Genomic DNA, 23,479 nt, shown 5'->3' on the forward strand with positions numbered 1-23,479 from the left:
TTTAAGCCTAAGAATTCTATATTGGCTTTTTCAAGTTCTATCTTTTTGGGGCTTAATGTTATACCATGTTTAATAAACTCTTGAACTATTAGATTTACGTGTTTTTTTATACTCATTTAATATTTTAGAAAATATAAGTATATTAAGTATATCATCATATATACAACACAAAAGTCTTTATATTTTTCAAAGATTGTGTCCATTCATCTTTGAAAGATCTATTACGCATTGCAAAATCCAAAGGGCATGACTTTCCATTGATAATGGCCATTTCGTGCACTAAAAGCTATCAATGGTTTTGACTTTTCAGTTAGTATTATTTGCCAAAGCCTAATTTGCAATTAAATTTACTAAAATATTTAGCATTTTTTGCTAAATTTATTAATATATCTTTTCTACGAATAAAATAAACATCAAATACTAAATTTTGGTTAACCTGTTTATAGTTTATTACCATTCTGGCTTTTTCTCTTTTTCTCTTTTTTGCTCAACATGATTTCTTAGAATAAATGCTAGTTTTAAATGTGGACTTGTAGTTGGTTCTATAAGTCTTTTTTGTAAAAGCTCATTAAGTTGTATATCAAATTCATGTATATCTTGTTCTGTACCTTGTTTAATATATATATATATATATAATTAGTTTGACTCTAATTATTTACTTAGAATCTAGAATTTTTAAACTACAAAATCGAGGACTTCTAAACCATAATTAGAATAGTTCTTTGCTAAAGTTTTCTTTTAATATTTTATATAACCAATGTGATTCATTGATTAATTTTATTTTGATTCACTTGGCTTTAGGTTAGAAACTAAAATTACATATATGTTTATAAGTTTTTAATAATGGTATTTCTATAGATTCTTTATTCATAGTAAAAACTATATCAGTTGGATTTAAGTAAAAAGGTAAATAATTATATATAAAATTATTTCCTAATAACATATCTCCATGTATAAAAGGAAAACATAAAATTTTTGGAATTTTGAATTTTTTATTCATAAAATAAATAGAAACATTCTTTGCTTTATATCCTATTATAGTTTATTTACCTATAATTGCTATTGGATGTTTCATTGGTTCCCACTTTTCTAATGGTAATACATTACTTCTACAACTATATATGGTCGCTCTAGTATCTACTAAAACATTTTAAAAGTATACTTTATACTTATTAAAAAATCTAATAACTTCATCATTACCAATTTTGTATTAGGTGTCATAACGTCCAGATCCCCGGATCTGTCATTAGACATTGACTTAAAGGAGTCGCCACCAATCTTTTTTATCTAAGTGCGATTGGTCACCTAAGGAATCTATCTTTTCAAGGAACACCTAAGCTTAAGGGTCCCTAAAAGAATAGGTTCAGGTCTACTAACCAAAACAGGATTCGAGAATTCGGTTACATGTGAGGAAGGTTATAGCACCCTCACAACGCCCATCGAAAGATTGTACCAGTTTAATTTTGTGTTATCCAATAAGCCTTAAAAATTTTTCAAGTAATTAATTATTGGAAATTATTCTCAATTGGCTCTAATACTTTTAGCAAAAAATTGAAAAAATTCTCTCGCCTCAAGAGATGCAAGAAAATTACTGTTTCACTTACAGAAGCTCCATCGTCGAATTTTTTAACATTAAAGAAAATTCAAGAAAATAAAAAGGAAAAAAATTATTGCTTTTGTACAGGAAAAATTGATACTTTCAACTTTTTCCCAAAATATTTTTTAGAAACTTTAATTTCAAGGAGAATTGATACTTTCAACTTTTCCTCGAAAATATTTTTTAGAAACTTTAATTTCGAGAAAAATTGATACTTTTAACTTTTCCTCAAAAAAACATTTTTTGAAAACTTATTTTTAAGGAAAATTGATACTTTCAACTTTTCCTTAAACATTTGAAAAAAATTTTCAAGGGAAATTGATACTTTTAACTTTCCCTAAACTGTTTGTTTTTTTTCTTTCTTGTTTACTTCTCTCTTTCTTAGACTTGCAGTTAGGGCACTTTTTTCCTTGCTTTTACCCACCAGCTGGTGACTCTACACGATGGTTTACTGCATGTTGCTGCTCTAAACACAAGCTATGCCAATTTTTCTATTTCACTACGAATTTTCTTACATGTTTCTGATATTTAGATTTTTTTTTTTTTGCGATTCCTTTTTGATCTCTCTGTTCTGTTATCATTCCCATGTTGCTGTTGCTCACGTATTTGCAGTCAGGAGAGACAGTTCCTATAAAATGTTGACAGATATACTGATACAATCTTCAAGCATCGCTTCCAAGAATATCCTCGGTTGTTGGTCGTATTAGAGTTATAGGAGGATGATCACCAGCATCTGTCCCTAAGTGTGGTTTATGATAACCTTCAGCAAGCAATCTTTGGACATAGTCACTCCACAATGGATTGTTTACTAATACCTTAAGTGTGCTTTTGAAATCAAACGATGAAAGATATGCTGTACTTTCGATTCGTGGATAGCTTATGAAACCTTGTGTATATAAGCGTTTAGCAATTTGCATGGCCATCCGAGGTCCAAAGCCTAATGCACTTGAAGCAACCTTCAAAAGATTCACTGTGTTGAGAGCAGAAGGTCAACCTTAGCTTTCTCATTTTTCTGATACGCCAATTACTCCAAGAATTTCATCTTCTGTCACTAACTTTTGAAACATTGTTGCAACATCTAAGTCAAACAACTTTTGACATTTTCATTCTAGATGAAGCTCATAACCATTCTGAATAATGTAGGGACGTAATGCCCAAAACTTTTCAGGCCTAAAAGTATTAATTTGCAAATATTGTTGCATACAAAACCCAAGTGTAGGGGTTTGACATGGTCTACAAGAGATAACCCTGGAGTTAAGATTCCCATTTTTTCCTTGAAAATAACTAGTTTAAAATCAGGTAAATACAACACCAGCTTTCAAATCTATCTCTTACCGAGCATCCAAAGCCAGTGCTTCATGTCTGTTTGGTTCCACTAGATTGTCCATAGCCTTCAAGATGTCTTTCTCGATCACAGAAGAAAACCTAGCACGATAAACCATTTTCTTTGCCTTATTCACATGAAATCTCGTAAACTCAATGACTTCAAAACAAATGTTTTCTCCTTCACGATCACATTCCAACCATAATACCAAATGACCACAACCACGAGCCTTTTGACTTAAACGTCTAGAAATATGGGCCTTTGGGTTTGATTCTATCTTAATAATTGATGCTTGAAATAGGTCTAGAGGATTAGTGGCATTCCATTCTTGATAAGAAGCTGGAAAATCTACACTGAATACATGTCCAATAACTGAAGTCACTTTGAAATGAGCATGAAAGCCAAGAAAAAGCCCGTTAAACTCATGGACATCTGTACTGCCCTTCATTATCGTCATTTGGCCATGAGAGAGTACAAAAGCAATGGAGAGAGCGATGCTAGGCTTCGTCACAACCATGAGAACTTTGGAAGGATGAGACATTTTTCCAATTTCAAGTTCCACTTTTCTTTCTTAGGTTTTGGCTTATTGCTTCTGTTTTTTGTGTTTATTCCCTTTTTCGTTTCGGTTGCTTTGTTGCTGTTTATAGGACCAGATCATAAGAATTTTTGATTAGATCAAAGTCCTCATTCGACTGGGTTATCCAAAACTTAAGACTCATCCTACCTCATATTAAAACCTATAAGAACTCTACAACCTCCAATTTAGGACCAAAGATATAATTTTTTTATTTTTTATCACTAAATCTTGTTAAACTATTATAAATCTAATAAAACAGATAAATCAACTAAAAAAATCAAAGAAAAATAATAAAATAAAATAAAAAGTCAATTGGGCCTACTAGTTGGATCTAAACCGGGTCCAATGGGCTTAGACTCAAACCCTATTGGACCAGACCCAATGGGCTTGGGTCCAGACTAAATAGAGTGCCTACAGCTGCCCCTCTTTGCACATTTTCTATGAAGTAAGAATTGTGCAAAGACGTAGACACACATTCAAGACTCAACCTGACACTTTTTTTGTTTTTATTTTTATTTTTTTTATTTTTTGTTTGTTAAAATTTTGATCAAAACTCCTCTAAGCAGAGGCTTAACGACTTTGAGAAACATAAATAAAGCTCCTTTAATCGGAGGCTCAACGATTTTTGAAAAATAAATGGCTCCTCTAATCAGAGGCACAACGACTTTAGAAAAATAAATTACTCCTCTAAACAGATATAACTATGACTTTGAAAAAATAAATGGCTCTTCAAATCAGAGGCACCACAACTTTCTCCTCTAAATAGAGGCACCACAACTTTGAAAAGTAAATTGCTTCTTTGAAAAGTAGATTTTATTTATAGTTTTATTTATATTAATTTGCATTTTAATAAAAAATTTTAAGTTAATATAAAATATTTACCTTCACTAACCATAAATTCTAGATTTGTCCCTGTATATAGAGATACCATTTCTTACAAGGGCATTGAATCTTAAATTCGTTTCTTTCCTTCTTTTCCTCTCTAATTTCTCTCACATTCCATCACTACTATAATTTTGGAAAGGCATATGATAATTCTAAAATGGTGATGTTCGTACTATTCAATATAAAAACTAAGGATTTAATTAATAATTATATTGACGATCTTTATGAAATATTTGTTAAGATATTGAGTAAAAAATTATTTTAATATTATTTAATATTCAAGTTAATTGAATGATATATTTATAATTATGATTTAAGAATATGGAGATTATAAAATCTAAGAGATATTTGAAGATCTCAAAAGTAAAATTTATGTGTTCAAGATGAGGATAACCAAGTATAATATTAAAACAAGTAGTACCAAACTTACAGTGAATAAGTTGTATAATTTTGATCATAAGCTTAAATGTCAAAAATTATTGACAGAAATATGTATAAGCTTATTATAATGATTATGCTTGTTATAAAGTTATATAATCTAGATTATAACTGAAACTTTAATCAAGTTTCAATTACTATTTTATTTATTTATTAACTTCCATCAATAAAATTTATTGATTCATCAAGTAAAATAACACATACTTCAAAGATAGAAAGAAATACTGAAGAATCAATTATTGCATCTTTGCTTTAACAATGATTTATGGAAGAATTTCTTATGAAAAAAGTTTGTATATGTGATTGATTTTAAAATGGTGAAATTTTTAATTTCTTGAAATAAAAAATATTATTATCTTTTGTTTAGAAATTATTTTGATCAATAAATTACATTTGAGTTTTCTTTAGATGTAATGAGAATTGCATAAATATATTCAATATGTAATTAATTTATTTTGTTATATTAAAAAATATATATAAATTTAAATAAAAAATAATTATATAAGTTATGAGTTTTTCATAAACTTTATAACTTATATTATCATTAAAAAAAAAACTTATATTTATATAAGATTTATTGATATATAAATATTTTTAGTGCGATGCACAAATTTAAAACTAATTTGAATTTATAAAGTCCAAAATAAATTTTAGAAAGCTTAGCAAACAGAATATCTAGCTACAATTTATTTCTTGTAGTTGCTTGCATTTATCTATAAAAGTTAAAAAAGACTAAAAGTTGAATTAATTAGTTATTATCAAAAAGGGTCTTCAACTTTGTTTACTTAGCTTTAACAATAAAAACGGAAGAAATAAAAGAAATTTACAAATAAAACTAAATCAGAGTACCACAAACGATGAGAGATCGTACCGAAATTACGACTTACTAAAACAAGCCCTCAAAATAATAATGCTGCAAATATTAAAAAAATTGAAGAATCAAAAGACAAAATTACATAACAAAAAAAAAAAAAAAAGAAAGGAAAGAACCCACCTAATTAGCACCAGATTTTTTTTTTTCAAATTTTTTCTTTTTCTTCGTTCCTTTCTAACTTCTTTTTTCTAGTGGAATCTCTCTAGCCAACACAATTGATTTCCGCTCTTTACCTTCTTCGTCTTTCCGCCTTTCCCTTCTCTCTTTTTAATCTCTAGTCTCTAGATCCTTTTATATTCCTTTCTTTGGGTCTTTATCTTCTTCCTTTCTCTATATTTTTTCTTTCATTTCTTTTTCTTATTACCTTTTTTCCTTTCTAGTCTTCCAATCCCCAAAACTCTGGATTCTTCCTCTGCTTTTTTAACTCTTTTATTTTTTTTACTTTTTCAAACCCTTTTATTTTTTGTTTTTTCCGTTTGTCTTATTAAGTTTTCTTTAACTATTTTAATCAATTAAAAATTGCCGAACCGTCAAATAAACAATCCATTAGGGGATTGCTTTCAATATATAGTATAGATTTTCTATTGTGATTTTAAAGTGTATCTCTGGTGGACGATATGTGTAACGTTAGTATCTTGCTGCTAGTTTTGCTTGTCCACGCTAGGTTGGTTAAATGGAGAATGGGCAGTGTTTTTGCTTTTGGAGAAGGTTGTTGGATGAGGAGGTTTTTGGCTGTATCCTACGAGAAGGGACCGAAGGCCGGTGTTTTGCTTGCTGGAATTGTTAATGAATTGTATTAGATGCGACCTTTTTTGCATGGAAGTAATCGGCTTTGATCTATAAGTGTTGATCATCGGATCAATAGCAATAAATTCTGTTTGAAAAAGCTCATAAACGAAACGTCTCAAAAAAATAATTAGGACAAAAAATTCAATTAATCGAGATTTAAAAGTTGAAATGTCATCCCGACCCCTCTTGTATTTGTCGTTATGGTGATTTATGACTAATGTTGGTAGCTAGAAATATGTTAGGTCTTAGGATCCTTTCCATAGGGATTCAATTTTTTGTAATCCTTTATGCTTTTTAATGAATTTTAAATATTGGTTAGAAAAAAATTTTATTGAGTTAAAGTTTCCTGTGCCTAGATAAGACTGTTTGAACAAGTTCATTGAATGCATATTTATGGCCCTGACAAGAAGTAGAGGAGCGATGTAATCAAAGACTAAAGAGACAGAAAAGGATATTTTCAGAAGTGGCAGAAGGGATAAGGGAAAGGACGGGTTTTGGATTTGGTTGACGAGGAAAAAGGCTCTCATAATACAAAATGCAATTATTTTGCTTGCATTCCAGTGCCGTTTGATTGGTCTGAATAATCACTCGCGCTTTTGGGATTGTTCTCCACTACTAAAATTGCTCCAACCACTCAACGACAAATATTTCCCCCATATCCCTAGCTTTTGCCACACAGAATTTTAGCGTTTCTTTTCCTCCATTGATGATGGAACTTCAAGCTTCTACTGCCCCCACTTCAATTTCAAATACTGTTTCTTTTTTCTCTCTCTTAGGGTTTTGCGAGAAGTGGGGTGATGAATCAGACTTCCTCTCTCTCATTGGCATATTCGAAGTTTCTTTCTCTGTCTAGTTAGGGTTTGCTTGGATGATGATTCTTGGATTTATCACTTTCACAAACCCAGAAGTTGGAGATTTCGGGAATTCCATTTTTGTTTCATTTACGTTGATTTTGAATTTAGTAGGATCTTTATGCTTGATTTTTGTGTCTTCTTTTTACAATGAGCACCTAGAAACACTGGAAGCATATGAATTTATAAATGCACAAAACCCAATCTTTAAAAAAATGGCATCTAAAAAATCGGTGCTCAGCCTTATGCCTTAGCTAGAAAGGGAAAAACAGCATACCTAGGGTTCTTTTTTTCAATCTTGGTAAAATTAGACTTTCAGTTTCTTGGTGGCTGATCTGTGTTTCGAGTTTGAGATTATGGACATAGCAGTTTTAGGGTTTGTTGCCTTAGGTTTCCTTTTTCTCTGTTACTCGGGTTGGCAAGTTGGGGGGATCCGCCTTCCAGCATTTGGGCAAAGTTTCATATATATTTGCTCTATTTTACTGAAGAATTTAACAGATCTGCAGGGATCCAGCTGGATCCCCAAGTACCTATTTTTGTCTCCCTTTGAATAATAGAGCCATTATAGAGAGAGAGAGAGAGAGAGAGAGAGAGATGTGAATGGTCCAAAAAATGGGAATGATGAATTTGAGGACAAATTTTAACTGCTTTGCTTAAAAGAGATGGAAGAAATGAAAACGAATGAACATGAAAGACTTTTAGAGTCAAGAACTGTATAAAATTTGTCATCTTTCAATCAACTCTTTCTGTTCATTTTACTTTTTTGGATGGGGGCAGTGTCAGATAGTGTTGTATTCTTCTCTCAGTTACTTCACATGGGTAGATCCAGTTCTCTGAGTCCAACCATTTTATTCTTTTTCTTCATTGAAGAAATCATTGGGAAAAAGCAAAACACTATTAACACTGAAGTTTGTACTTAATTCTGTACAGCAGCCCCTTGGCCTTTGGATCTAAATGGAGGTTTTTTCCACTTTCTCTGCTATAGCCTGTAGGGCATATATAGCCAAGCACGCAGAACATTTTGATTAGGCTTTACTCTATGGAAGCTTTCTAGCCATTTTATGTAGGTCTGGATATAAATATAATCACTAACAGACATTTGCTTTTCTGGATATAAATTAATCAAGTTTCAAATGCTGAGATAATAAAATAAGAAAAAAGAAATCCAAATTTAAACCTGGAATATTAATTTTCAGCTTTGTAGGAATTAAAGTGGACAAATTTTATAAGGTCTCTTTGTATTTGCAGGAAATCCCCATTTTTTTCTTTGATTTCTTATACAAATGCCTAGTGACTTTGCTGTTATCAAGGGCAAAATATATTCCTCCCATTTGTTATTTAGCCCATCTCAATAGTCAACTAGAGTTCGTCCCATACATTTCCCATTTCGCGAACTGTAACTTTCGTCGGGAAACCAGCTTACCCTCTAGACAGGACCAAACCATCAACCGTCGGTACAATTTAATTTAAAGTTTTCAATCATGATTTAAGCAAATCAATAATTAATTATTATGGACGATATTTGACAAATTAATCTCCTAAAAATCTTGTAATAGAATCGTATTTGTCCTTTTTTAATTATTAAGTTTCTTCTTTGTTTTTTTTTTTAAATTTATTTATTATCCAATATCAGTTATCGTATTCTTTATGTAATTGATTGAAAATAACATTTTATTTTTTTGTCCCTTTTTTTTTAAGATGCTAAAAATGCAATTCCTTTCAAACATATAAAGGGGATGGCTAGTATAAAGGCTATGCACTAAATTAATTCTCACATTGTGTTGACATTGTTGGATTTGTATAATTTCTTTTTCTTTTATTTAAGCGGTAAAATTTTAATGAAGAGAGGTAGGGTATGTTTGTTACTTAATGAATTATGAAAGGCTAGTAGCTTAGTATGTGCTGAGATGTTATTTTTGGAAATTCTTCCTATAATCAACAGTATTAACCAACTAGAGGGTCACTTGAGCTTATGCCATCAATTCAGAACGTTTCCAAAATTTTTTTCCTTTGATGGAAAAATTGATGATATTTTTCTTTGATGTAATTTAATATAATAACTTATCATATAAATTTTATTTTGTATTAACAATTAAGTGTTAATGTGCCATTTGAACATTGATACAATAATAAATTTTATATTTCTTACGTCAAAAAATAAAATTTAAATTATTCAATCTTTGATATAAAAAACAAGTAGGTGTTAACGAAAATTATTAATAATTGAACATACAAAATTAATACCGAAATAAAACTTGTTTAACCAGGAGCTTTTCTAAGAAGGGTCTTTTTTTTTTTTCCTCTTACGTACTTCCATTCCACCCCCTTTTATTTGGAAAAGCATAGAACTAATGTGATTCACATACACCTATTTATATACTGATTTAACAAAGGGAGAAGAAGGAATGCTATCAACAATCAGGGCGTATCTCTATGAAAACCACTAAACGTTTTCTTTTCTTGATAACTGAGGGAATTATACGATTTAAATTTAGGAATATACATTTTTTTTCTTGATAAATGAAGGAATTATAAGATTCAAATTTAGGATTTTCACCAAAATTTTCGCTATTCAATGTATGGTAACAATGGCTCGGAGATGTCAGTTCTAAGAAATATGCTTGAAACCGTAACGTGACATCATCTATCACAAGAAAATAGAAATACTAAAACACACATCTTATATATATCTATATATATATATATATTTATTTATATATATAGCTTGTTACCCTTTTCTCCTTACAATGAAACGTATGCATATGAATTAATATCTGAAATAAAAACTCTTATAAAATATGACTTAGAGAAAAGTAACCTTCAGTATGATGTCTTTTCATCTTTGGAACACCCGTTGCTACACTTCAAACTTAAAACCTATGAAGCATATTTTGCACATGGTTACACTAAAAATAATGGCCTTTTCTCTTGGAACCAAAAAGGTTCGGTCTCTATGCCTCAGAATTCATATTACTAAAATATTCACCAAATTCGACTGCAAGTGCGAACCTGTTGAAGATCTTTTTTATTTATTTTAAAATCTTCCCAGCTGATACATGTATAGTGCAACTACATATTGAAGATGGTGGGATCAACTTCCGCTTGATTTTTGTTTTGCCATCATGACTGGAAGACCTCAATCTTACATGTATGGCCTATCAGTACCGGATAGAGGTCGGCTTCCTTAATTTTTTCTAAAAGTTGTTGAAAATAAATACATTTTTTGGAAACTATAAGCATTCAGCTTATATGATAACGTAGAGCAATTAATTGGAAGTTTGATATTATTGAATTTGATTTCTACTCATAACTGATAACTTTTAATTGAATTTTTTTTTAATAATATAGCCTATATACTTCACCTTATTCAGTAGGATGATTATCTTTCCGTAATTTCTTCGCCTTCATCCAGTGAATTTATATAAATAGTAGATAAATTTGATGTAGGAAACGTTGAACTTTTTTTTTCCTTAAATAGATTTTTAAGAGTAAATTAGTCTTTAATATTTGGGTAATAAACTTTTTTCATCCATGATTAAAAAAATAAATTTTTATCCACGATCCTTTGAATATGTTACAAATTCATCTATCCGTCAATATTTCATTAAAAGCCTAAATAAACTAGTCCTTCTGTGGGCAATTATTTTGGGAACTATATATTAAGCTTTTCTGATGAGTTGTGTGAAGAACATGGATTTAACTTCCCATCAAATTGTTGATCTTAGTCATTTAACCGAAGTTCTTCGGTTATGATGTATGCTTCCAATAGGTTTCTCCAACATTCATTAATAGTTATTACATTTCCGGTGACGTGTCAGTTAGGAAACTACAGAAAACCATAAAATGTAGGCCATGAAATGCCCAACATTGTATTGTTTTTCTTATCGCTTGAAGTTGTAGGCCTTGAAATGCCTAAAACATTGTATTGCTTTTCATATCGTTTGTATTGTAGGAAAGTTTTCTTGTCTGTTTTTTGTTCATTCACTTTTCTGAACATTCCAATAGAGGCATAAACTTGTGCTAAACTACAAATAGTAGAAAATCAATATTAAATTCAGCCTTAAATTAAAATGCCAATTCCTTAGCAAAGCTTTTAGCCTAGGCTAATCGCATAATATAGAAGGTCCGAGTAAACTGTAGAAATATAAATGCTATCTATTCCTCACAAAATGTTTCATCATATTATAAATAGGGCTCCATCGCAAGGTTTTTGCTAATTCAGAAACTGAGACATTGGCTGTCAATCTATGATTTGGTTTTGCTAATAGACAAATTTCTTCTACAAAGTAACAGTGAGTTAAATCTTTCACTATTTAAATTCAATAGCATTACCAAGGAGCTGTTAGCTTAATAGTACTAGAGTCGGCTTCAGATTGGAGATCTTAAGTCCATACCTCAATCGTAACCCGAAAAACAAAAAATTATAGCTAACCTACCAGATTTGCCATGAACCCAAAAGAGTAAATAACAGAAATGCAAAAGCAAGCTTTCTCTATCTACTTAATCTCTATAACTGTCACCTTTATTCATGAACTCATCAGCTTGTTAAGATATCCTGTGAACTATTACTGTCTCCTGTGTTATTTCTTTCTTTCAAGAGTTAATTAATTTTTAAAATTTATAGAGGATGCAAGTTGATAGTAATAGACTAATTCAAAGTGAATATGCAGTTCAAAATATAGTGAATAACTGACACTTACAATCTTAGTTAAAGGCTTCATCAGCTGTTTATATTTTTCATTCTTCAATTAGAAATTTTGATGCGTTGCTTTCCTAATAATGAGGATTATGCCAGCAATCAAGCAATACTGCCATATCACAAATATCTGACACAATAATATTAAAGCATGCTTCTAGGCTTCTAATCAAAACGGGCAAGAAAATATGAACTTATAGCTACATATTAGCTAAATTTATGTAATTAAAAGTGTTTCTCTTGCATGCTTTTTGAGAAATAAATCGATGCAAGGAATTCAGAAAGTTTAGCATGTTTGAATGTTTATGATGCAGATCATAACAAGGCAAGCCATAAACCTAACCAATTAGCTACAACTGCTAGGGAAATTATGACAAGAAAAAATTTCATAATTCTTCTATAAGGTAAACAATTTCACCTAATATGTACAGAAACTTGTAAGTGTTTACTCCAGTAGAATCCAAAGTACATATCTTTTATGTTACCTTCTAAGCAGAAAAGAATGTCCATAGAAGTTCAAACTCTAAATTGTGAAGTCTTCAAATCATTTCAGTTTCTATTATTTCAAAGCATGAATTGATGTTACGCAATTCTTTTACTTAATTTTATGAACATTGAGTGGCTCCAATTATCTTAAGCCATCATATCCACTCCAAGATATGAAATATGTATATTTTATTCTATTATATATGCTTACCTACAATCCCTATAATTTCTATCTTGCTTGTGCAGTTTATCTAACGTATATATAGTAGCATCAAAAGCTACGAGAACATGATCGATATGTTGAAATATATCCAAGTTGATTTAGACAGTCATTTTTAAGATATGGCATTCAATAAGTTTGAGATTCAAAATTTAACACCTGCAATAGCCTCCTCTACTTCAGATTGTAGCCTCCTTTGTACCAAAAAATATATATCCTCTTAGGTATGTGTAAACTTTGAAAAAAATTACTTGATAGTGGAAAAGCATTAGTTAACAAGGGAGAGTGGGTCATCCATGCATCTACTCAATCATCTCCTAAAAGTTAAGCTGAATTCTTTTGTTGGGATGCAGCAGCCTACTGGAGAGAGCAAAATAAACAGAAGGCAATAAACAACTCTTAGGAGACAGAGAAAGCTTTACATAAATTGGCTGAAAAGGAAAAATAGCATGGAAACATATTAACTAGAATCCAGATATAGAAACTAGAAGGCAATTATTTTCACATATATACAGGGGGATGATGAGAAACATAAATTGATATTGCAGCCTTCTTCTCGCATGTTAATTTATAGGGGCACAAAGCAGATTAGCTATCAGAAAATGATTAAATTTATAATTGTTATCAACCCTTTAAGCTGTTGACTTTATTGTTTTAATTGACGTTACAATGAATCTAAGATACTATATTTAAATACCTAGAACAGAAACAAGGAAAGCATAACATCATATCTACTGATAATTACACACAACAATCATTGACAATAGATAGTCCACAAGAAAATTCCAAATAGATTTAAAAAAAAAAAGAGAGAAAAAGCACGTCCATATTGCATTCCATACAGAAATTAAGAAAGTAAACATAGCATGCCTCTAATATTTATCCACAGGACACATTAAAGAACTGAAGAAGTAAGAGAAAAACCACGTTATCACAGATTTCTGTTGTTGTAGGCATCCAATGGTTTGCCAAAGGACAAAAACCCTGTGAGCTGATGCTGCAAACAAATATATGGATTGGTCAGAATTTTGATTCAGCTACTTCATCTTGGACACATATTGTTGATATATTTATCATAGTTTTAATTAAGGCTTGAGTCTAGAATTACCAAATAGCAACATTTTTGGCTATAAATTAAGAAACTTTGCAAGGTAACTTACCTCTTGGTTAATTCCAGAGTTTTGCAGACAATTGAAAATCGAATTCGGGTTCCACTTATTCATAATTGCCACAGATTCATCAACCATATCCTCACGAATCCTTATGTGCTCACCGTCACGAGAGCTAAGCTCTTTAACCTCAGGTACCGCGGCCGCCAAAGAAGGGTTGTTCCTGTTGTGATCTGGAATACCAGATTTTTCACCAGTCTCAAAGGAACTCCAAGAACTGAATTTATTCAGATCATTGTTTCTGGTATCATCACATAACTTTGATTCATCAAGCCTTCGAGTGCACATGATCTTTTCTTTTGTCCTTGCCTTTGCCCTTGCCCTGGCCTTTTCTCTCAAATCCCTTGCAAGAGGGCGGAAAGTGGTTTTTCGTGGCTGTCTAACCTTTTTCTCTTTTGAGGAAGGTTTCCCATTAGATATGCTTCCTTGTATAGCAGCCTTGTCAATTTCAGATGCCACCTCAGCCTCAGAAGTTGAAGATGGACTCTTTGCAGCTGCAACGCTGCAGCTGTTATTCATCTGGGAAAGCTGGCTTCTAGCTAGGTTATTGATTTCCGGCTTTGCCCGTATGAGTAGCCATTCAACAGTTCTGCTGGCCTTATTATAGCCCAGCATGTCTTGCAGACCAAAGAAATCTCGAGCAACATCAAGAGACAGTCTCACTCTCCGATCTCTTGGTCCGTTAGCTGTATTAATCTTGCTGTGCCGATCTCTCTTGGAAGATGATCTCTTTCGCGGTATCTGCTGATCGGTGGCATTATGGCTTTTTTTGGTGCAGTCTATGGTTGACTCCTCGTTTTTGCTGGATACAGGCATGTTAATGATAGTCTCCGAAACTGAATTATTCGACATCAAGGTTTGCTGATGAAGTAAGAGATCATGGCGTTGGTGGAGGAAAACATCATGGTCTTCGAGTTCTAACTCACATTGATTATAATAGGGAGAGGGGAAATGATAAACGGAAAGAGGGAGGTCTTCCTGTTTGGAATATGGGGTGATGTCAGTAGAAAATTGCCTGTGGAAAATTGAATGGTCAAAATGAGCGATTGGGTCATTGTTTCCATTGCTGTTTGAAGGAAACATTTGAGAGCTTTGCAATTGCACTGAACAAACCTAGCATCAGGAGCTAGATGGTGGGACTAGGAACTTGAGAATGACACTTGCATCATTTATCTCTAAAGTCTAAGGCGTAATTCCGTTGAAAATAAGTCCGCCACTTCCATGTTTCTGATCAGTTCCTTTTCTGCAGGCAAAAACTCAATATTTGTTAGAAATTAAACCAACCCATTTTTGTTTTACTTTTTTTTTTTTTTTTTTCTTTCTTAGAGCTAGCTAGCTTGCATTTAAAAAGGCATCCAATCTCAGTTTTTGTCTTAGAAAGGGCGAAAGGGAGTTTGTCTATTTACCCTTCCCAATCAAGGACGGCTACAGCTTGAGAAAGACAGCGAGCTGATGTACTCAACGTCTATGAGGGCCGTCTGATCTGTAGCAAGAGAGAGAGAGAGGGATTCTTTTTTCTGTCTCTGTAAGAAGAGAGAGAGGGAATTGAATAACAATTGTGAGGTGCTAAAGAACCCCAAAGAGGGGAATTTATGGCAGACAAAAGAACCATCTTTTTCTTAATTTTATTATTATTACTTGTTAGAGAGAGTGTTTGCTTACTGTTTGGACCATGATAAAATGGAAGTAAGAGGGAATAACAGGCAGCGATATCATGGGAAGTAACTGGATAGTAAACAGTTAACACTTAGTATTGTGCCACTTCACATGGCATCAGGTGGGTGATTGACAGAACTCATTTATGTTCCCTCTTTTTTTTTTGTTTTTTTTACTCAAACTAACTTGGCTAGCTAAAAAGTGGAACTTGCATTTGTACGGTCTCCATCAATAAGAATATTTCACAAGCCATTGAGTAAATTTTGTTGTTGTGGCTTAAAGTATTGGTTCAATCCTCACTTTGCTTTTGCTGCAACTTATTGTAGCAAGATTCACAGCACAACTAGGGGCGAAAAAAAATTAAGAAAAATCAAAAATCAATTTTAAATTGTAATTTTCATTTAGTTTGAAATAATTTTTTTTATTTGATTTCAATTAAAATTGAATATTTGATGTATATATTAAATTTAAATAAAATTTTAAATTAAGATAAAAAATAAAAAAATTCAAATTTAATCTAATTTGATATTTTTATTATTTTAATTAATTTTTATATATTTTAAAATTTTTATAAAATAAAAATAATTATTTTATATGTAAATTTATTTTTTAAAAATAAATTAATTAAATCAATAAAATTTAATTTTAATTAAACTAATTTTAAAAAAATATTTATATTTAAATCAAAATTAAAAATTATAATATTATATATTATAAAAAATTAAATTAAATTCGATCGAATCGTTATTATTATTAAATATAATAAAAAAATTGGTATATATAATATTAGAAAAAATATATATATTTATATATGAACACGTGGTTCATGGTCGTAAGAGGTAATCTTTGGAAAATAACGATAATTATTTCACCCGAAAAAAAAAAAAAAAGAAAGAAAAACTGCTAGGCATGCCATGAAAGGGCAGTGCTCCTTTGACTGGCAATCTCTGAGCAAGGTCGCTTTCCACAAAAAGGACGAAGACCCCATTTTTCTCTCTCTCTCTCTCTCTCTTTCCTTAACTTTCTCCTCATCAAGTCTAGGTGAGAATGTTGTTAGTCTCCCTCTTCCATGCGTTCTTATCTGTTTTGCTTTCGTTTCAGATATGCATCAGTCAATATATATTATTATATATTGAAATAAAGACCGTGAAATTACTTTAGTCAAGAAAGAGTTGCTTGTGCTTGTACTATCATTGCTTGCTGCCGACAAGACCCTTTCCTGAAAACCCTAGCCAATGAGAAATTGCCATAACTACAAAATCGGTCTCGTACTATAGAAATAGTCTTGTCCACTATTAATGAAAAGTGAAAACTTCTCCTTAATCTCTCTCAGTCTGCGTATCCCTTTCTTTTGGCACTCCCTTTGTCACATTTTTCTTTCCATTATCCTGCCGTACGTTGTTTCCACTTGGATAAACTCATTACTCTCTTTATTTCTTTTTCTAGCTCCCTGATTGAGCGAGGCTGGCAGCATTAGGAGGACCACATAGATGGGAGAGATGAGTTTGGTTGTTCCTAGGTTGCATTCAAAGATGCGATAACTATGACAAAAAAAGTTAAAAAGATGTACAATCAAATGTGTACCATTTTGAAATGGGTGATAATGAGAGCATAAAACCCTAGAAGTTTATGCCCTAGAAGTCCCTTTCCCTTGTGCTAGCTTCCTCCTCAAAGTCCACATATCTTTGGTTTAAATATAACTCACCCCGCCCCCCTCCATTCACAGCTACCCCCATGACTTTAGATTCATCTGGACTTGAGTCTTTTCCATTAGGGGATGAACCGTTTTCCATTCCAATCTAAACATTTTGATAACTTGTGTGACAATAACTCTCCACACTAAATAAATCTGCTAACTTTGCACTATCATCAAACTATGCCCCTTCAGACTTGTATTATATATGCAACGAATGAAGACCTTTTACTCTTAATCCTTGTTATTATTATTAGTTAATTTTATGTTTCATTAAATTTTCCTACCATTATTACTTATAAAGCTAGTGATGCATGATGTGATGGGAAAGAAAGTTTATATACGGCGGCTTTTGTCTTTATGGTGTTTCATCAAAAATATCTTCTCGTTTATGATTTCCAACTGGGCATTGTTTGGAGGAACAGCATGGACCTATCATCACATTTGATGTATGGCTTTATAATGTGAGCTAGCTATCGGAAAATTATGGTTAAGCATCCCCAACCAGAAAAGGTCCCCGGCCTCGATAACCAACAAAAAGGAATGAAAGAAACCTTGAAAAAGCGGAATTATACTCTTTGGGTTTAAATTAAATACTAATTCAACTCCTATATTACCTGACAATTTTTTTTTTAAAAAAAAAGTCTATTCTTTTATCATTTTCAAATATATTTTTATGGTTAATATTAAAAAAAATCATCGAATTTCATTGAAAAATAAAAATAAAAATTTAATATTTTATTATATGAAATTAAAATTATGAGTTTTTATTTTATTATAATGACAATTTTTACATTAAAAAATATTTTATATTTCATTAAAACTTTTTTTATTGGTTGATGTGATTTATTTAAAATATTTATATAGATAGATTTGTTTGAATAAATACTAAATACTTAAGGAAATGTTATTTCAATAAAATATGGAAAAGGTTATTTTCAGTTTATGGTAAATTCGAAGCTTATTTGAATATTATTACGGGAACCCTTATTTTAGTGCAATAATTTTTATTCAGTATAAATGTTGATGAAAGAATATCATGTGATAAACATGAACTTTAGCCTAACACTAACCTCCTTAGGAGGTGAATTTCTATAAAACTAAAATTTAATCATTAGCACTTCAAAATTTTCTTTTCTAATTTTTCTTAGGCTTTAACCTCTTTTATATTAAAGAAAAAAAATATCATCCAACACAGTTGACTGACTTTAATATTTCATGTCCAATTGGCATCAAAGCTACCAAAATCGCTAATCGATTTGGTTCTTGAAACAGGTACAAAATAAAAATTGATCCACCCTAAATACGATACTATTACTTTATATTTAATTAAGATAAATACAACTGAATGCATGAGATAAATAAAATTAATTTAATTTTAAATTTTAAATCGATAAGATTTCCAAACTAAAAGATGTTCCTAAAAATTCATAAAACAATTAAATAAAAAATTGTTTAGAAATTTAGGATGTCTTATAGTAGAATTTAGGAATCAGGACTGGACAGCTACAAATTTTATTCCATCTATGTACTAGGCATTTAAAAAATAAAAAACAAATAGTTTAAAGTTTAAAACCCCTAAATTTTTTTTTATGAAATTATAAATACAAGAAAATTTATAATAATAATTAATTATTATATTCATATATAATATATCATTAAATAATCAAATAATAAACAAAGTCAAACCTACACATAATAAAATTTAAATCTAAAATCTTAAAATTCTAAAATTTTTTTATCACTAAATCAAGACCTTATTTACAAAACCCATTTACTTCACCGTTGTGGTCTTCAATTCGTGTTTATTCTTGTTGGATTGTAAACTCAATTATATTGGGTTAGTTACTTGTTTATTATTTTTTTAGTATCCTATTTATTTTATATTTTAAGTTGGATCTTTGTCTGTTCTATAGTTAGGCACGTTATAATATAAATGAAGTAAAAAGATATACAAAGGCTATGAATATAGGGGCTAAAAATAGTGTAGAGAAAGAGAGAAGGCTAGGGTAGTAACATGAAAAAGGAAGAAAATGTGCCTTGTGAAAAAAATGCAAACTTTGGTGTAAGTTTTTTCTTACTCTACTAAAATGAATATTTTTTATGCATTTTGAAGTGAAGAAAATGTTATTTTGTTTGTTATTTACAAACTTGAAAGTTAGTTGTGCTTGATAGTTGGTTATATGGTTATTTTGAATTTTGACCTTGTTTGATTAGAGATAATTTTTTGTGTGAAACTTGTGCTTAAAATTTGTGAATGATTGAGGTTAAAAGTTATTGGTGTGGTGATTTGTAGTGGGTTTTGGTGAACTTGGCATTGTGATGGCTAACAACTTTGTGCAACCCTAATTATGATAATTGGAATATCTAGACATCCCAAAAAAGAGAAAAAAAAGAGTTGTCGTGCACGATACCAGCACCAATCAACCTTACCCTAGTAGCCCTCTTACAACCTTCTAGCATTCTCTACCCTTGTAGAGCCACCTTACAAGCTGCCATGGTAGTTGAATTTCAACTACCAAATGATTGCATTTTATCATATCTTTTTAGTTCAATTTCTAATGAATATTTGCTTGTTTCTTAAGAAATTATGGCAAAAACACTCCTAATTACTTAAATATTTAATGTGTAGGTAAAAAAATGGAAAAAGAGGGAAAAAAGCAATTTTGGACTCATTTTGGATGCATTTTGGTGTAAAAAGCTTTGTTTAGCCAAAAAAAAATGTGAATTTGCTTCAATGCCATGATTGGGAGATTTTTCCTACCTTATTTTCCATTACTTCTTTTGCTTATTTGAGTTTTAATGAACTTCAATTCAAGCTTAAGTCCTTATATCTTCTTTGTTACAATATCCTTTTTAGCTTATTAGTGTTTTGTCATTCTTGTAGTAAAGTTGCATGAGCTAGGATTGATTCAATGCATAGGTGCGATTTATGAGCCATAATTGGAGTTGGAAATTTCTAGAATTTTACAAGGCTAAGTTGACAATTAAATGGCTCTCATTTGGCTGGAATTTTATGAAGAATTGGATCTACAATTGGCATCTAAATTGAAGACAAGGAACCAAGCTCAACCGCTAAATGTATTTAGTAATGATCAAGTGGAAATGGCACCACTTCTTGGATTCAAAAGGAAGACTAATGGGCAGCTACTTAGTTGGCAATTTGAAGGCTTTTAATTGGTTATAATTATGACTTTTTGGAGCTCACAAGATGCAAAGAAGAGAGCTTGAAGTGCAATGAAGTGAAGAAAAGTAAACTAGGAAGTTTATAAAGAAAGATTGGATGACATGAAAATATCTTGTAATATGGCATCCTAGGTGGCTTTTTTTTGTAATTTAATTGATTGGAACACGTCATCCTTGGCCTATAAATAGGAAGGATAGCCGGCCAGTGGGAGAGCTTTTGGTATTTTTAGATTATTTTCATTTCTTGCATGTTCTTTTATAAGGCTATTGGGAGAAAATTCTTTTTATTTTTTAGCAAAATTTACTTGCCTTTATTTTACATTCATTTTAAGGTTCAATCAATAAAAGTTAATTTCCTTTAAGTTTTCTTAATCAATTTCATGCCTTTTCATTGATTACTCAAATCTGTTTGGCAAAATTTTCCATTAAAGTAGTTATAGTTTTTGCATTATATCTCTTTTCAATTTTTGTGAGTTTGATTCAAGTTTTTTTTTTTTTTTATGAACTCTCAATTCATATTCTACAAATCTAAAAAATTTTACATTCAAATTCATTCCATAAAATTTTATAAAAATTTGAAATTTTTGATTGAAAATTTAATAGCAAAGTAGGAGATCAAGTGGTGACGACACTTGAGGATTCATCTCTCTTCGTAGGTGATTGGTCTATTCTTTTTCAACTTTTCTCTTGTTAATTCATGTGTGTACTTGTTTAAATTCAATTCTTTTCTTTTAATCCAATGTTTTTCAAGTTTGTTTTGCTGATTTTCTCTTAAGTGCCCTATTTTTCTCTTTACTAGACTCGATTTTTGTTTACATTCATTAAGCTTGTTTTTATAATGTTTTTCTTTATTGAATCTTGTAGTAATCTTATAGATCTAAATTGTTTTAGCTCAGTTTTAGTTCATTTGTTTTGTAGGATTGTAGATCTAAGTTTTACTTTCCATTCGGTTACACTTCTAGAATTGGTAGTTAGTTTCGATTTGTTCATTTCTTATTTCTTTTACGATTTTTCTTCAGTTATTTCATTTCAATTATGTTTTGATTTATGTTTACTTACTGTTTCACACTTAAGAAACTGTTTGGATAAATTTTAGGTAGTTTTAAGATCATATTTTACTTGGAAGTTAGAAATTAGTTACATTTGGTTAGAGTTAGTTATTTTTGGTTATACATTCAACTTCATGTTTCAATCTTTTAGTTGCTGTTTGGTTATTACTTTAGCTTTCTAATTCATGTTCTTAGCTTAGATTTACTTTACAATCATGTTAGATTTAATTCAAAGCAATTTAGCTACTATTTTACTAAGTTTTTCAAGTATGCTTTCATTATATTTAGTGGATATGCTTTCGGTTAGTTGTATTTCTTACTTATGGCTTTCAATTCTTGTTGACATTGGCTTAATGTTGTCTATTCTAATTACTTGAATTAACTTCAGATTGAGTGAGAAGATAATAGGTACTTAGTGTAGGCTTTTTAACTACTCTTTGTGGGAACTATATCTTCACTTAGGTCGCTATTATTATTTGAACTATCTATGCGATTAAAAAAATCTTCAATCAAGTTTTTAAAGTCGTTATGAGGGATTAGGAGTCAAGAGCTTCAGCCTAATATCATACTTTAACATGATCTTCTAAAAATGAATTCACCATTAGTGTACATATGCTAAGCTAGTTACTAACGTGCCTTGATTTTGTTTTCTTAAAGTGCACACAAGCTAACTTTCCTTGTTGTTTCATTCCATTAGTTGTACATAGATTCTTCCTTTAGAAGCCTTCCATTGGATCTAGTTGTCTTTATAGCCAATTTATGCACTTAATGAGGAGTCGTGAGTTGATCTTTCTAGATCCCAAGATAAAAACACACTTATGAGATGTAGAAGGGAAAGATAAGCTGATCTTACCACAATGGCCGAACAAGCTAACACTAAAGCCCTTAGAGACTATGCTATGCTCAATCTTAATGGTTTCCAACCTAGCATTAAAAGGCCTTCCATTCAAGCCAATAACTTGGAGATTAAACCTGCAATCATCTAGATGATTCAAAATTCAGTGCAATTTAGTGGTCATACCAGTGAAGTCTCCAGTGCTCACCTATGGGATTTTTTGGAGATATGTGATACATTTAAGCATAATGGTGTTACTAAGAATGCCATTAAGCTTAGGTTATTTCTTTTTTCCCTTAAAGATAAAGTAAATAGTTAGTTAGCCTCTATGCCAATAGATTCTATTACTATCTGAGATAGTAAAAAAGTTTATGGCCAAGTTTTTTCCTCTAACCAAGATGGCGAATTTGAAAAATGACATTACCACATTTGCCTAGCATAACTAAAAGACCTTGTATGAGGCATGGGAAAGATACAAGGAGCTCTTGAGGATGTGTCAACACCATCGATTACCTAAATGGCCAGAGATCCAGATTTTTTACAATGGGTTGATACTTGCCAATAGGATTATTCTAGATGCTATCGCAAGAGGTACCTTAATGAGTAAGACTTCTGATTCTGCATATGATTTGATTGAGGACATGGCCACCAATAATTGTCAGCGGTCTAATGAGATACAGTATCCTGGGAAAGCCTCAGGAATGTATTAACTTACTGAGTTTAAAGCTTTAAGTGCTAAGATAGATTCCCTATCCAAATCCATTAATACCTTAAATTTTAAGGTTACATTTCTCGAGCCTAATCCTAGTTAGTCAAGGTCTACCTATAGTTAAGTTACATGTTGTGAAGTTTGTGGGATAAGTTATAGGTGATTCATGTGAAGGGAATCAAGTATTAATAATTAGAGTTAAAGCAACAAAAATTTAAAATTTTTAATTCCCTAAAGCTAAGATTAATCAACAAGATCATACAAACACACAATATATATAAGCTATATGGGTTTTGGTTGTGGTTGTTATCTTGAATGCCAAAACTCTTTGGGTTCAAGTTGGTGACCTTCCAAATAGTTTCTCAAGCTAAAAGGTTATCCAAGTGTTCAACCTTTGATGGTGATCCACACGAATAAGGTGAAATAACATTCTCCAAGGAATGAG

At 31.0% G+C, this 23,479-nt stretch overlaps 1 protein-coding gene, 1 non-coding gene and 1 pseudogene across 2 annotated transcripts; all 3 read right to left on the reverse strand.

Moving 5' to 3' along the window:
- Nucleotides 1–2,088: 2,088 nt before the first annotated feature.
- Nucleotides 2,089–3,462, reverse strand: LOC111274524 (DNA topoisomerase 3-beta pseudogene; annotated as a pseudogene).
- Nucleotides 3,463–13,357: 9,895 nt separating this feature from the next.
- On the reverse strand, nucleotides 13,358–15,471 carry LOC111288521 (uncharacterized). The gene is made up of 3 exons (XM_022879442.2): nucleotides 15,313–15,471; nucleotides 13,898–15,149; nucleotides 13,358–13,734 (listed from the first exon to the last, which is right to left on the reverse strand). Exons 2-3 carry the CDS (start codon nucleotides 14,987–14,989, stop codon nucleotides 13,669–13,671), a joined length of 1,158 nt encoding a protein of 385 aa, XP_022735177.2. The 5' UTR covers nucleotides 14,990–15,149; nucleotides 15,313–15,471; the 3' UTR covers nucleotides 13,358–13,668.
- Nucleotides 15,472–22,729: 7,258 nt separating this feature from the next.
- On the reverse strand, nucleotides 22,730–22,836 carry LOC149514018 (small nucleolar RNA R71). Its single transcript, XR_016329469.1, has one exon. It is a non-coding gene; the product is annotated as a small nucleolar RNA R71 (small nucleolar RNA).
- Between the last annotated feature and the right edge of the window lie 643 nt (nucleotides 22,837–23,479).

The sequence above is a fragment of the Durio zibethinus genome, chromosome 17, assembly GCF_047325235.1.
Source record: "Durio zibethinus cultivar Kanyao isolate XHJ-2024 chromosome 17, ASM4732523v1, whole genome shotgun sequence".
Classification (NCBI taxonomy): domain Eukaryota; kingdom Viridiplantae; phylum Streptophyta; class Magnoliopsida; order Malvales; family Malvaceae; genus Durio; species Durio zibethinus.